This window comes from Phaethon aethereus, assembly GCF_964289735.1.
Source record: "Phaethon aethereus genome assembly, chromosome: 13".
Classification (NCBI taxonomy): domain Eukaryota; kingdom Metazoa; phylum Chordata; class Aves; order Phaethontiformes; family Phaethontidae; genus Phaethon; species Phaethon aethereus.
The window spans coordinates 3,615,687-3,631,465 of record NC_138589.1 but is presented as its reverse complement, the minus strand read 5'-3'; the positions used below and the strand labels follow the sequence as shown (position 1 = coordinate 3,631,465).

The 15,779-nt window shown below is 38.3% G+C and overlaps 1 protein-coding gene across 2 annotated transcripts in view; it reads left to right on the top strand.

The window, feature by feature from the left end:
* The window catches only part of NFATC3 (nuclear factor of activated T cells 3), a gene marked incomplete at its 5' end in the record, with an annotated part of 73,733 nt that overhangs the window by 18,561 nt on the left and 39,393 nt on the right, over positions 1 to 15,779 (top strand). For both annotated transcript variants that reach the window (XM_082005780.1, XM_082005779.1), the window contains one exon: positions 12,349 to 12,511. In XM_082005780.1, the coding sequence (XP_081861906.1) occupies positions 12,349 to 12,511 (163 nt within the window). The remainder of the gene's footprint in view (positions 1 to 12,348; positions 12,512 to 15,779) is intronic.

Sequence of the window (15,779 nt, the reverse complement as noted above, 5' to 3'; positions counted from 1 at the left end):
GGTGCATTGTAACATAGGATTGGTTCTATTTAAATAACGTTTGCATACATGCACAGAGCCCAGATGAATCAAATGTCTGCATATTCTGTGCACACTTTGCAGTTCAATGTAATCTGTGCAGTTAACATTAATATAGCTAAAGAAACCTGGCTTACATGCTTTTATAAAACTGTGAGGCCACAAAAGAGGTGGGGAGTTTATTTCCTTTTGTTTCCACTTGCTTCTTTGGGCTGATGGAATTCTAGAAATAGAATAGAGAACATAAATTTGCATGCCATACTGAAAATAATCCAGAAAGAATTGATTCCTGGTCTGTAGTTCCAAGGGTGGTGCTGGGTTAACTAGCTCTTTTTCTTTTGTGGTCCTGTCTTGGGCTAGCAGGATGATTTGTGGAGGCTTAGAAGAGGGAAATGGTTCACTTGAGGGGAAAATTCACTCTCCTTCCCGTTCTGTTACTTTTTAGATGGAGCAGTTCTGTGATCTTTCCAACCATATAGCTTCTGGAACCGCTTTGCCAGCACAATACAGTGGGTGGAGTAGAAATGAGAACTCATTAAGCGGCCATTGCTGCTGAATGGACAGATACTGTGATTACTGAGCAAGTTATCCATTTGATTGCTGAACCTTTCTCTGCTAGGTTTTAAAAATAAGGGGTAGAGAGGTACTGGGAGGAAGAGCTGCAGACATTTTTTGTGTGGACATTTTGTAAGAAAGGTACATTAGATTAATGTCTGTAAAGCACAATTATCTACATAAAAGCATTATTATAGGTTTAAATGTCAGTGTTTCCATGCTAGTCTGTATTGATTTTAAAATAACTTTGATTAAAATAATATCATTCTGTCCACAGGCAATGCTTAAGATTTGCTCTGCTCTTCAAGGATGTAGTAGATGAGGCAATTCCTCTTTCTTTGGGGAGTGGGGGAAGAAGATAGGGTAGGATTCTCCACATATGTGCTTTATTTTGAAAAAGGCAAAGCTTAAGTTCTAAAAGTTAGTGACAAAATAGAGTGTTGTTCTCATTGCAACATCATCTTTGCAAAGCACTTGTTTTCATACTCTGTATTTTTAATTTCAGAAAGAATGGCTTAGACAATACTCATGGTTTTAACATTTTCCTCCACCCTACCACCTCCTCCCCAAACGTGAGTGAAGTAAAAGAAAGAAATGTTTCTGACCAGTCTTCAGAGGTGCCCTATGGGAGACTTTTTTCACCTGGCTCTTGAGTTTTAAATTCTTAGCAGAAAGATAGAATTAACTATTTCCCAATAAGCCGAGTTTACTGTGAAGAGGTATTCTTTTCAGGGACCTCCCTCAAAAGCACAACTTGTTGAAAAGTGAATGCTGGCTTTTATGGCAACATGCTAGTTTTCATGTAATTCCCCTTTCTACTGGCTTTTTCCAAATTCAGATATCATTCTTGCATCATTTTAACACTTAATGTATTATTTCCTGATGACTTGTCAGATGACCAAACCTGTTGAAAAAACCAATTGTTTTAAAATACCTGTTCTCATTCTCTGTTGGGTACGGGAATATTCTCCGGGCTGTCTGTCTTGTGGAATATAGAAGCACTCAGTCACCTTTTAAAGATTGCTACGGCTGACCCTTTCCACAACATGTTTTAGGTGGACAACTAGTGGAGAAAATTCAGCTGTAACTTTTACTATGGAGTACCCAGGAAGGAAGTTACCAGCACAAATGGGTGAAATAGAAACCAATACTTCCATTGGTACTTCCAGTGAAACATCCTTAAAACAAATGGAAAATAAGTGAATCATAGCTTTAAGAGCTTCCCGAAGGGTAACTTCTAATGGATGCTATGAGATAGACTTCAGTGTTCATCTGAGTTCTAACAATGAACTTTTCAGTTTTACTGCTGAACATATTCCTATGTGTTGATAGATCAGTGTCTCACACAGAAGGCTCATTTTTATTAATACAAAACTTCTGTTAGTTTTAAAAATAAGTTTTGTAAAATTCTTTAGAAGTTGTCAACTAGCTTAGATTGTTAATATCTAACTATATTTAAACAATGCTCATTCAGCCATTTTGTCATTTTTGCATAATTGTATAACCACAGATTTTAACCTCAGAAAGGTACTGACTTTATTGAGTAGAAGTGATTTTTTAAATTTTTAAAAATTTCTTTAATGTCCTTCTGCATAACTGTTCATGAATATGAAGCTTAACAGTAAAGATGCAAAGCTGCTAGCTGGAAAATTCTGTTTTACCAGATCTGAAACTACTGTATTGACAGATCTGTTAACTGTCTTGAAGTTTTCTTTTTTAAACTCTGTTGCAGTCTGCTCATCTGTTAATAACAGGTGTTCAGTCTGTTACTAGAATCTTTGCACTCTAACTCAAGCAACAGTAACTATTTTTCCTTAATTGTGTATTTTTGAATTGTAGTGTACCTAGGTAGGAGACTCAGCAGTCCTAACCTGGCATTTTTGTTAGCTTGCAGGATAACATAGCTCATAAAAGGTGAGTACTACTGAAAGGGTAAAAGCACATGAACATATAGGCATGTGGCAAGATGGGGTGTGGATCTATGGTTCTTTTGTAGGATGACCAAAATAGTTACAAAAATAGATACTCCATTAAACCTGCTTCCTCTTATAGTGGGAAGAACTGAGCAGAACTGAATAAAAATAAATTTTACTGCTTTCATTAAGAAATAAAAAAAAATTTTTTAAATGTCAGAATTTATTTAGAAGCTGGCACTGAAGAACTTCTCTCAATATGAAATGGGCAAACATGCAGAAGACAATAAAGACTACACCTATTCACCAGTAAACTAAGTAAAACTATTAAGCTGTATACATTTGCTGCCAAAAATGTAGTCTGACTATTGAATTAGTGGAAGTGGCTGCATTGGCAGCTGTATCCTCAGTGAAATGTTGCATTAATTAGTAGTGTGTAGCCTGTTCCACAGGTGCTATGAGAGTGTGCATCTTCAGTATGTTAAAATATGACATTCTGCCATGTAATACTGTATAATTTTGATGCTTGTAAAGTAGGAGAGCTAAGTTTACTCTTACATTTTATGAACATGTCATGGTTTAACGCCAGCTAGCAACTAAGCACCACACAGCTGCTTCCTTACTCCCCTGAAATGAAATGCAAGAAGGTCCACTGTTTTTTAAGTAGTTTATGACAGTGACCAAAAGTGAGCACCTCAGTTGTCATAAAGTTAGATATTAATTGCAATTTATATCTTTATTACATATTGTATATAGTAATATGTTAAATTGTACCATAAATTACAATATAGATTACAATTAATAAGCTTTTTCAATGTCGTGTTTGTATTGTCAAGTAGAAATTAGTGCATGAAGTAAACTAGAGTATTGATTCTAAGCATATGAAGTGACTCTGACCAGTGTGCACACTCAGCTGCAATAAACTGACCCCTGGTAGAAGTGGGGATAACTTGCCTCACATGTGACATGGTGTGAAATGTGCAGATAGCACATTCTTCTCTGAATGCTATCTAAAGTTTTGTAAATCTGTAATCTAGTTTATCTGTCCTCGCCATGCTTTCCTTCTTTCTTCTATGTTTAGTAAGTGTGTGATACTTAAGAAAATTTAAAAATGTATAACATGCTTTTGAGCATTTTAGTCGTATTCCAGATGCCATCCAAAGAATTTTGTAAGGTGACAGCTTGTTGTTTGGTCACAGAAACCAATAATCTGCCAGTGTGTAGCATATGAAAAAATGTATGTGTATTATGTGCCCCGAGTCACACTTCTGCTTCCTTGTCAGAGTTAAGTTTAGACAAGTGACAATGGACAGAACCAGTGCAACCATTCCTTGCAAACAGTTAAAAGGAACTAGGTAGTGTCTTCTGTATCTAGGAACAGTGAAGGTATCTCTGTTGATGTCATTAACCAAGTACCTTGGCAGATGAGCACTCTTTCGATGGCAGATTAAATTGGTCATTTTACAGAATATTCAGCAATGAAGTTATTTGATAATTTTATTTGTCACCTTGTTACTTTTGTTACTGTAAATTAAGATACCTCTTTCTTCCACCCCTTAGCCTTCCCCCAGGAAAATGGATAAGAAGTTGTCTCATGGTTCCTTCCCCTCCACTTGGAAAATCCCTTTCTTTTTTGGATCTTAATATAGTGATTGTAGATCTGACCTCCCCATTTGCTTCTTACCCTAACATTTCATGAAGATGCTGAGTTTATTACCTTTTCTTGCACATCTACTGTTAGAGCTTGAGTTTTACTCGCAGAAAAAACTCGTAGTTTGGTTTGGTTCCCCTCCCCTCCCCCCCCAATCTCCTTAGAAGACCTATTTTTAGTCTTTTGCATAAAGTTATTTCAGATTCTTTTATTAACTGGATTCTCTTCTTCTTTCACTCCTTTCCCAAATTCTGTATTGGCTGTTGAAAGGGATACATAGATGCTTCAAGTTCACTTTCTTATTTAGATAGTCTGTGTCAGTATAGGTTATAAATGGTCTAGAAGAATATCAGAGAAAGTGTTTCCTCCTAGAGTCTATTCATACTCAAATACCTAAATTTGATTCTGCTAGCCCACACTGAGGCACCATCTGGAAGGGGTTAGTATGGTCATGTGAATTATCTTAAGTGTATCCTTAAATCTTTGAAACTTTGTGAAATTTCTATTTAGTAGGTATTTAGTAAGTATTTATGAAACCATGTAATATTCAGAAGCTTTTCAAGATCGATCCCTTTTTATTAAAGTTTTCTTGTTTAGATTCCAGTCAGCCTCCTTGAGTACAAAGCTGCTCTATTAGAAAGTTGAGTAGCAAATAGTATTTTGAAGTGATATGTATATTTGTTTTACAGAAATTAATGTTCTCAGTTACAATGTATATAGTTTCTCTGTGTCTGAGCCACCTCCCCTGAGACAGGTTCACAGTTGTAACATTTCTAGAAAGTGCAAAAGAAAAATAGAAATTAGAAAGTCTGTTTTATAATACTTGTTTTAAACTTGATCAGGGGGAATAAAGAAAGTATAGGGATGACTCAGGAACCTCTACTGAGCAAGTAATATAATGTAATGTAATATTTTTAGTGAGGACCTGTCACTAAAAGTACAATTCACGAGAGATTGGCATCTATGGTGTTAACAACCATGGTTACAGTGCTCTGGAGTGAACGACCATTACAGACATGGCCAGCACTGATGTAGATAACATGGGGCATTTTGTTAGAAGAGCAGTCAAAGATGATGCAGTTGAAAATGGTAGTGGTTCTGTTATTTTTGCTTTTAGGTTTGTTGTTTTGTTTTCTTTTGCTTTCAACTTACAACATTTAACACGAATGGCTAGTGGAACAGTAAGTTTTAGGCTCTGTAAGGATCTTGAGAATCTCTAATTTCTATGTCAAGCAAATGGGCACTTTGTAGGGTAGTAAACTTAATGATTCATTCATTTTTTTGTTCTTTCTTTAACCCCTGAAGTAATCAATGGGAGAAAATTGTGGGTTTGTGTCTGGTAGATAACCAGGCAGTATTCATTAATGGACAAAAATCTTGAAATAAGATCTAGTTTCTTTTACTATGTCTTCCCTCGTCGAGTTCTTAGAGACTTGTAAGTTGATTGAATTGTGTTGCTCTGCTGGAGAGTAGGAGGGCTCTGCAGAGGGATCTGGACAGGCTGGATCGATGGGCAGAGGTCAACTGTATGAGGTTTAATAAGGCCAAGTGCAGGGTCCTGCACTTCGGCCACAACAACCCCATGCAACGCTACAGGCTTGGGGAGGAGTGGCTGGAGACCAGCCCAGCGGAAAGGGACCTGGGGGAGCTGGTTGACAGCCAGCTAAACATGAGCTGGCAGTGTGCCCAGGTGGCCAAGGTGGCCAACAGCATCCTGGCCTGTATCAGGAATAGTGTGGCCAGCAGGAGTAGGGAAGTGATCGTGCCCCTGTACTCGGCACTGGTGAGGCCGCACCTCGAATCCTGTGTTCAGCTTTGGGCCCCTCACTACAAGAAGGATGCTGAGGTGCTGGAGCGTGTGGAGAGAAGGGCAACGAAGCTGGTGAGGGGGATGGAGCACAAGTCTTGTGAGGAGCGGCTGAGGGAATTGGCGTTGTTTAGTCTGGAGAAAAGGAGGCTGAGGGGAGACCTTATTGCTCTGTACAACTACCTGAAAGGCCGTTGTGGCGACGAGGGTGTTGGTCTCTTCTCCCAAGTAACTAGTGATAGGACAAGAGGAAATGGCCTCACGTTGCGCCAGGGGAGGTTTAGATTGGATATTAGGAAAAATTACTTCACCGAGAGGGTGGTCAGGCATTGGAACAGGCTGCCCAGGGAGGTGGTGGAGTCGCCATCTCTGGAAGTGTTCAAAAAACGTGTGGATGTGGCACTTCAGGACATGGTTTAGGGAACATGGTGGTGCTGGATTAATGGTTGGACTTAATGATCTTGAAGGTCCTTTCCAACCTAGTGATTCTGTGATTCTGTAACTTATTTGAAAACTACTGTATAAACCGATGTTTGTCTTTGGCCTGTTGTGTCACGAATTTAATCTAGAGCCACTGAGAAGTGACGGGGTATCAAGTAGTCTTTGTTCCAGTGGTGATGAACAAGTGGGCTTTGATTTACAGTTCAGGAATCTCTTTAGTGATGGATACTTAATGGCAACTTGAGAGTGTTTTATCTGCAATTATGTGGCAGTTAGCGCTGGAAACTAGGATTGCTGACAATGTTGCTTACTCTTTCAGAAAAAAATAATTTAAATATAGTGGTAGATGTCTGAATATTTGTGAGAGTTGCTTCTTTTGTCTGAATCCTTCTCTTGGAAGTCTAGGGGGTAGAAAGGAACGGAACTATGTTCCATTTTTAACATAACTATTGGGACTTTGATCTTAATTTTAATAATAATAAATCTTTCAATGTGAGTGGACTCTAAGCGAACTTATTCTGCTAAGTAGTTATCATCTTATTTTCATAAATGGAAATAACACCAGCTATGCTATGTTAGCGAGACTTTAAAGTGAAAATATTTGTAAATTGCTGACTTTCAAGATAAGGACCCACTTAACTGATTTTTTTTTTTTTTTTTAATAAACTAGGCTATTGTTGCAATGTTTATACACCATTAATGAATCCAGAGAAATTTGGATAGTATTGTTTAATATAGGTGTTTAATATAGGACCTTTATGCTGTACATGTGATTCAGCTCTCTACTTTGTTCTGAAATGATAGAGTATAGCTTTTACTTGGCCATATACTGTATCAATACTCTGAACGCATAGTTAAACTGTGGCTACTAGTAGTAGAACAGTGATATTTTGAGTGTAAACAGTATTAAAAAAAGTCTATTGATAAGCCACTGTGGCAACTGGAATAGCCCTGAAATTCTTAACTCCAAAATGACTCTGACAGGGGCTTTGTTCTAGGTAGTGAAGAGCAACTACAGCAGTATTTTGGCTCTACAGGCATTTTTGAAAAGGACCGTAGTACTGGATCATAGTTACAATTTGAGATTCTCAGGGTCTGGCTGTTTTGCAGCGTTGACTTGTCACAAGATATGGTGTTGGCTAATCTCTGCAAAAACTTGGGCTGAGGGGAAGATGTGGAATATCTGTTGTATGATCAGTGAGCTTTTTCCCACAGTGCCAGATTTTGATGTATTGGAAGGAGCTGTAAGTGGGAAATGTTATTTTTGCTGCAACTAATGAAAAATAAAAGAATCACTCTAGGAGATATGTGAATCTCAACCAACGAAGGAAATAAGAACTTTCACAAGCATCTTGAGAACCTAGTGGGTATCTTTGAAAGGTTATTACTAGAACTAGTGACTACAAAGAGGCAGGAACATGTTCATACAGAGTGGCTAAAATGAGTTCTTATATCAGTTCCACCTGTGTTCAAAAGCTTTCTGAGCAAGGAGTCCAAAAGAGCATTAGGCTAAAACTGAGCTAATGGCACATGTGCTTCAGCTGAGGTAGCAGCATTAGCAGTTTGTCTGCACAGAGCCCAGGAAGAGTGCTACAAATGGTAGGTAACTCTTTTAAGTTTTTAACTGGATTATTTTTAGTGGCTCTTATAGGCTTTGTTCTTCCTTCTGTCCCACGTGTACTGCTGTGGGGCCACAGGCAAATGCAAACAAGTGATCTTGCTTCTGGCGTTTGTTTCTTCTGTGCAAGAGAGGCATAGTCAGCCCCTGAGCTGGGCTCTGAATACTGAAGGTCTGTATGGACACATTTGGCTGAACTTGTGCTGAACATTAGGTGTTTCCTTATTGGTTTGTGCAGCCTGAATCAGTTCTGTTTTAGAGATAATGGTTGCAGAGGAAGAAGGTATGTGTTAAACTAATATTGATAAACTTACCGCTGAAGGGGTAGTTTTAAATGTAGTGGCTTCTGCTGAGGATGCTACTGAAAGGTTCCTTCTTTGGAGTTTCCTTTCATAGCTGCTGTTCTCTGAAGCCTTTAATCTCGATGTGATAGGAGTATGAGCTTTGGGAGGCTTGCATTAATCAGATTATAGAACTCTCTTGGTATTACTGAAGAACAGTAATAGGTTAGGTTTACAGATTGGTGCTGTTTCAACATGCTAAGATTTGACCTAATGAAAAATTTTGGAATGACTGTCACTCCTTATTTCTGTTTCCTGCCATGTGATTTGGTGCTTTACTAGTAGGTTACTGCTACTGTTACTGTTAATGAGGTTTTTACTCATTTAAAGAAAATGTGACAGACTAAGTCACAAGCTATTGTAACAGTAATTTGGTGATGAAGCGGGTAGAATTTTGTATGAAACATGTGAAATTGTCTACAAAATTGTTCTTCCTCCATCAAGTCTGAGAAGTGAGGGGTTTTAAGTAACAAGAGTTGTGATTTCCTTTGATCTTGTCATCTAAAATGACTTGAAAAACCCCCACAGTCAGCAGCTGATCTGGATTCAGTCTAAAATGACTTGAAAAAACTGCACAGTCAGCAGCTGATCTGGATTCTGGGTAATGCAAAGTTAGGTGGCTTTATCAATAATGCAAATGCTGTTGTGGTGTGTGTAAGCTGGGGGAGACAGAAATCTTTTTGTAACACCAAATTTTTGCTCATTTCTGAAGCAGCTGAGCTTTTTATTCTTAAAGAATGTTTCCGGTTATGTTCCAGGTATTTTAAGAGTAATGCAGCACTAAATTCTGAACTTATGCAAGTTCTGAACTATCGGAGATCATTGGAGTTGAATGCACAGTTTACAGCTGATTAAAAAAAAAAAAAGTGGCGAGTAAAAAATTTGGCAGTTTTACTGCTGATCCTCACCTAATAGTGTAGGCAACAAGATTTTCTTGAGAACAGATCCTTAAATGCAGTAAAGGTAGCAGCTTCAGAGACTTACTTTCCCATATGCAGCATCTAGTACAAAAATAGCATTGCTTCATACTGAAAAGTGTTCAAAATATATGCAAACTTGCTGTTTGTACACACACCCCCCAACACTGACATGATTCTTCTGTTTTGATATTGATTTCTACATAGTGTAAAAAAACTCCCAAGAGTTTGTAGACTGTATTCTGATTTTTTTTTTTTTTTTTTTTAATTTATTTAGTGTCCAAGCACATGGGTTCAAGTGACTTTCAGAAGGTGACAGTGCTGACTAGGAAATTCCCACTCTGCCCCTCTCCCACTAGTTCTGTTTGAAGAAGCTGTGTAGACACCTGGGGCTCTGGTAAATTAATAGGATTCAAAAATTTACTTTTCAAAATGAAATAAAGTTAGATCACTGATTGAGTTTAACATGTATCTCCACAGCATTTGTCTCCAAAAATGTGAAAGGGTGATGTGGAAGCAGAAATACATTAAGCTGTTATCCTGACAGGGCAGAAAAGGTGCATGACGGTGTACCCTAAAACTTTTTAAGATTCTACTGCTGCGGAGAAGTTGAGGGCGATGGAGGCAGCAAGAAAAATATTCAGAGGGAAACAACAGTTTAGGTATCCAGCATCAAACTCCGAAGGGAAGCAGCGGTAACTCTCTAGCCTGCTACATCTAGAAAACATGAGTTTGATGCAGCCCAGCCTCAAAGGCGATGTAATTTGTTTGGAAAACTGTGTTTTGAAAGCTTTCCAATTTTTTGATGCTTTGGGCATCTGCGCCTGCGTTGTATGCTTGCTTGTTCCCTCATGCTGATATTTTCTATTTGTTTTCAAAGAATGACAAAATCTTGAGACTCGGTTATTTTCCTGTCTCTGTGTTTGTTCTAGTATTCCAAATATTTTTTCAGGAGATAACGGGAGTCTGCTACAGCTTGTGTCACATTTTTATGATTTAATTGCAGAAGGATTAAACCTCTGTGAGAGGCTATATGGAGAATGGTCACAAGCAACAAATATTTTTTTCTTGGCTGAGTTTATTGATAAACTTTGAGCAATACCTTGCAGTAATTGGTATATAGTCTGTGGTGTGCATGTTATACCAAGTTCTCTTAGGGACCTGTATCGGTTCACTGTGTATACCAACTGTATTTGGTTATATGGGGCAAAAAGGTTTCCAGAAACACTAAAGAAAAATTTCCCGCATGCTACATTTCTTTTAAGCTCTTTTTAGTATCTTCTAATCCTGACATTTTCTTTCCTTTTCAGACTGAAGACTTGAGTCCTCTTCTCCTTCAGTAGCTATAAAAGTGAATGGCAAGGTCTAGTTGATAGCCAGTAGTAGCATTTAGGCAGTACGTCTTGGCCTGTGGTAAGTATCTGGAAGGATTGGGCTTATACTGCATTCCTGTCAGTGTCCTCTCTCATTGCCGACATCACCAGTCCTCTCCTACCCAGTAAATACTACTGCTGTGGAAGGACCAGTCACCAGACCTTACTGGGGGAAGAAGCATCTTTGCTGTACACCGAATGCTTGTGGACATGATCTATTGCTCACGTTTCTTCCTTTCAGTAAGAGGAAAGGGAAATACTCTTGTTCCTCCCATTGCTCCCAGGAAGGTGCTTCAGGAGATGAGGCTTATAACGTTAGCTCACTCCTGAAATGCACAGTTAGAGATACTCCATGACGCAGCGGGTCAACAGGCTTGTAGGTTGTCCTCCTGTAGGAGGAGGCCAGTAAATGGTGCCGTTTCTTCTCCCTTTTCACCATGCTTAGTGACAGTGATGTTTGTAGTAAAAGGTAGATGTGTGATGCTGCAGGCTGAGCCCAAGTCCATCCAGATACTTGCTAAAGACAGAGTTTTGTTTTTCTCTTTTGTTCAATCCAAACATTACCTTCTTTCTCAACTGTGGATACTTTTTATAGGTCTTAGCCAAATTCTCCAGAAGATGTAATTTCTTTTTTTTGGACCTGTGGCTATTCATGTTTGTAGAAATTTGCGTGGCGTTGCATTGGTGGGGGGCGGCTTCCTGTAAGGCAGAAAGAAATGGAATCGAGCTTTCTCAGTTGGCAATACAAACCAATATTTGTCCATCTCCTTAAAACCTAATTTGCTTTCCCTGATGGTCAGAGTAAGGTAGTACAAAACTAATTTAAGATAAGCTTATTTTTATTGTAAATGTTCTTGTTTGGTACACAGTGCTATACATGTTCGCTTTTAAATGTTCATAAATTAATTTGCTCTACCAGATAATTACTGATATGAATCTGACTGTTCATTTTACTAGAATCGTAAGTCTGTAAATCTATGCAGGTAAAGGGTAGGTATGAAAACATTAGTGGTATCATGTGGCTTATTTCCCTTTGAGGTTCTTCCATATTACTTCTATTACTGCATTTTGTTCTCCTTTTTCCCTGGAGTGACTTTGCTACTGCCTGTAAGGGTATATATAATCTGTGGATAAGCTAAGCATGTACTGTACATCTCTCTGTTGTCTGTTGCAGTAAGTCTTTATGCTTAGATAGGACTACTAGCTTTAAAATTTTGGATCATCATGTAGTGTTCGTTTTAATCATAGTTAACAAAATGCAGTGCTTACCCATCTTAGAAAAACAAAACCAACAAGCTGGAAGATAACAATGCAGAGAGTTAAAACTTAATGACCTACAGATTGACTGCTCCCTCTAAACAACATGTGAACTTGCTTGCTGATATACTTGAGGATAAAAAATTAATATAAAGGCATTAGACAATAGCACTAGTAATGTAGGGCAGGGGGTTGTGCAGTACCTTTCTTTTGATCAAGTATTGGAAGGAAGAAATTCCACTTTAACAACCCCAAAAGAAATACATAATTGAAGATTTTAATGCACCAGCAAAATTTTGGAATTTTCAAGTAATGGTTTTAGTCTAATAGCTATTCTTAGTTGGTCATCATTTGTTAGGAAAGTGACATCACTGTCTGCATTTTACAGTGAAGTTACTTTGTACTGTGGCCAAATGGCATAGTTCATTTAACCATAGTGTGCTTGTCTTGATTGCAGCACATCTTCATTGCCACCTCTTGACTGGCCGTTACCAAGTCATTACGGGCAGTGTGAACTGAAGATAGAAGTCCAGCCGAAAACTCACCACAGAGCTCACTACGAAACGGAAGGAAGCAGAGGAGCAGTAAAAGCATCTACTGGAGGACACCCTGTAGTGAAGGTAGGAAGTCTGGCTTTCTTGAATAGAAGATTATTTTTTTAACTACAATTATTAGTATTTACAATGCTGTGAATTGTTACCTTATGTGAAGCTTACAGTCCTTCCGGGGTAAGATTTTCTCCCTTAAATGTAACTTGTCCAAGACAAAAGTTAGTTTTAGATGTTTAAAAACTTAGTTCGCTACAGTTACAGTGCATGTCACAATTTTACGCTGTACGCAGTTTCATGCTTGTGAATGGATTCACAGTATAATAGTGTATTACTTAACGTATTCCTACTTTAAGGAGGAAGGAGTATGCATGGGGGCAGGTAAGAAAAGTCACGATAATAGATTAGGGGGAGCTATACTGAAATATGATATAGCTTCATTTGAATCAGAAATCATCTTTCTTATGGTGTTGAGACAGCTTCTGAACACTATAAACACCTCTTATTCGTGTTTTTATTAGGTTATCTCTGTGAAATGGTACCTGTTAACTTTCACTTAAACATCTGGAATAAATTAAACTTAACTCTACTCTTTCTTCAGCATGAACCAAAGGTTATTACTCTCAGTTTAATGGTAGTTTATCTCCTTAAAAAGTAAGGCATCACCTACTTTCCTTAGATTTGGACTGGTTATCTGCAAGGGCAAGTAAGACTTGTTTCTTGTTTTCTTTTTTGACATCAGTTCCATTGTCTTAACAGAATCATGCAAGCTTTATTGTCTCTTTGAACAGTTTTGATAAGTTTCAAGAAAATGCAGTAGTGCAGGCAACAGCCCTCATCTGGCTAACAGAGGGTGGTGATACACTGTTTTGATAACTGGTACCTGCCATTAACAGTTGCTTTGGCTGGGTTCTTTAGCTAGCGCTAAATACTCCAAATGCTAGTGGCATCTAAAGTGTATTATTTAAATACTTTGCTAACACCATCCAATTATTGTTGAGCTCAGAATTAGATATAAGGTCCTGGTAAATTAGGCTTGGCTTTCCTAAGAAAGCTTTGCCATCACATTCTCTTTGAAGGGAAAGATGTGTAGGTTTGGTATTGTGGGTATAACTGCCCAAGCTGTCATGTGCTCCTCTGACTCTCAGAGTACAGGTGTGTATACAATTACCTCACTTCATGCTGAGAAGACTTCTGGATTAGTTAGAGGTAGTCACTGATGTCTCCTTTAATATCTGTGATGCCAGCTGTCTCATGCAACTTGAAAGGGAACCCACCCTCTCATTCACTGGATGTGGGGAATATTGTGCTGAGGAACTGTGGGACTTCTTAAGACACCTTGATTTATCAGTTTGCCACATCTTTGGGTGAAAGCAATGTCTCTTTACTTATTCACCTCAATCTTGCTTAATGGTCTTAATCTTAATCCCAAGACAGGTTAAGATAAAATTTAACTGTTCATTTATAAGACAAATAAGAAAAAAAAGTAATCCGATTACATCAAGGTTACAGCAGGGTTTGTCTTTTCCCTCAAATCCAGGATATTTCCTGTTCTTGTCCAGTAAAATGGCAGTCAAGGTTTCAGTCCTTAGTCTTTCACTATAGCAGTCCATACATTAAAAATACTTGATATATTTATCCTATTCCACTAGTTGGAAGTAACTCATTACTATTTGAGACCACATGCAAAGTGCTAATAGGATTTGCATAATCAGGCCCCATTCTCTTTCTCCTACTCATACTGTAGTATAAACATGTTACCACTTTTTCTCCTTATTCCTCCCCTCTGGCAAGTGAATTCTGTCATGCTTTGTAATTACATCAGTTTTGCAACAGCTGTATGTTATACCTATATAAATAAAGATGTACCAGCAGAATTTAAACGTCTTGGACAATCTGCTCCTTTTTTCCTTGCCTAAGCAATCTCATCCCTCCACACTCTTCATCTGATGGATTTCTTGTCTCAACCTGACTCCTCGTCATATTCTTTGGGCTCTTCATCAAACTCTTTCTCTTCTCTGATGGTTTACCTTGAACTCTTTCATTCCTCCTTTTTTCCTCTTAAGACTTTGTTATCTTTCCTTTCCCTCCCTCCAAAAAAGGGCTGGTTATCTGTGTCCTGTCTTCTTTCTTGAATGTCTTTCCTTGTCCTTCCATGTGTATTCTTAATCCGAGCTCTTCATCCAACCTTCATGTTCCCTACAAAGTTGCCTATTGTTTTCCTTCTCATCACAATACCATGGCCTAACCAGCTCCAATTTTATCCTATTGTCAGACCTAATAGATTCCTTAGCATGGTAGAGGCAAGGGTCAAATGCTTATCAGGAAGTCTATGCTGCAAACGAGAGAAAATTGAGGGTGCCTGAAGTATGCTGGAATATGAAAGTTGGCCAGGCACATTTCTTCATGTGGAGCATTGAGTTGCTGTAATCAGTGGAGAACAAGTAGACACAACTTTCACATGCCGAGGTGCTGGCACTGGAATTAGAGATTTTAGCTGGCAAAATAAGTCTCTGCTGAGCTTTTGCAAACTGCATTCAAATTTTTTTCTTTTTTTTTTTGCCCCTGAGTGCTTGCGTCTTGCACTAATACTAATATTTGCATTAAAGGAAATTGTTTTGCTGATGTTTATAAGATTTGACAAATATATGTAGGCTTTCTTTTGCTTACAGAACTAGATGCTTCTAAGCTGCAGTACTAGATGCAAGTTAGAAGCAACAGATCTGTAATCTATGTGATTTACACCAATTGCTTTAAAAGCTATTTATTTGCATTAGAATTGTGAAATACCTTGCTATGACAAGAATGCTGCTCTAAAAATGGGGGTAGTATTTGTGTCTGACAGTCTCATGCTTAAACATACAGATTGTACTATGCCTTTCTAAATTGAATACAAATGCAAATCAATATTCTGTTTTGCAATTTGATCTCTTCCAGCTGGATTAGAAATTAATTGTCGTGCTTGATGGGAGAGAGGAAGTTGTTATGAAACAAAAGATCAATTTGTATTAACTTTTTACTTACTGCTGGGAAAAACAGTATGCTAAGGGCCAAGTTTGGTGAAAGGTAAATACTAAATAGCTGTGAGCAGATGAAAGCTACTTTATTTAAATACAGAATCACAGAATCATTAAGGTTGGAAAAGACCGTCAAGATCATCAAGTCCAACTGTCAACCCAACACCACCAAGCCCCCTAAACCGTGTCCCAAAGTGCCACATCCACACGTTTTTTGAACACTTCCAGAGATGGCGACTCCACCACCTCCCTGGGCAGCCTGTTCCAATGCTTGACCACTCTCTCGGTGAAGAAATTTTTCCTAATATCCAATCTAAACCTCC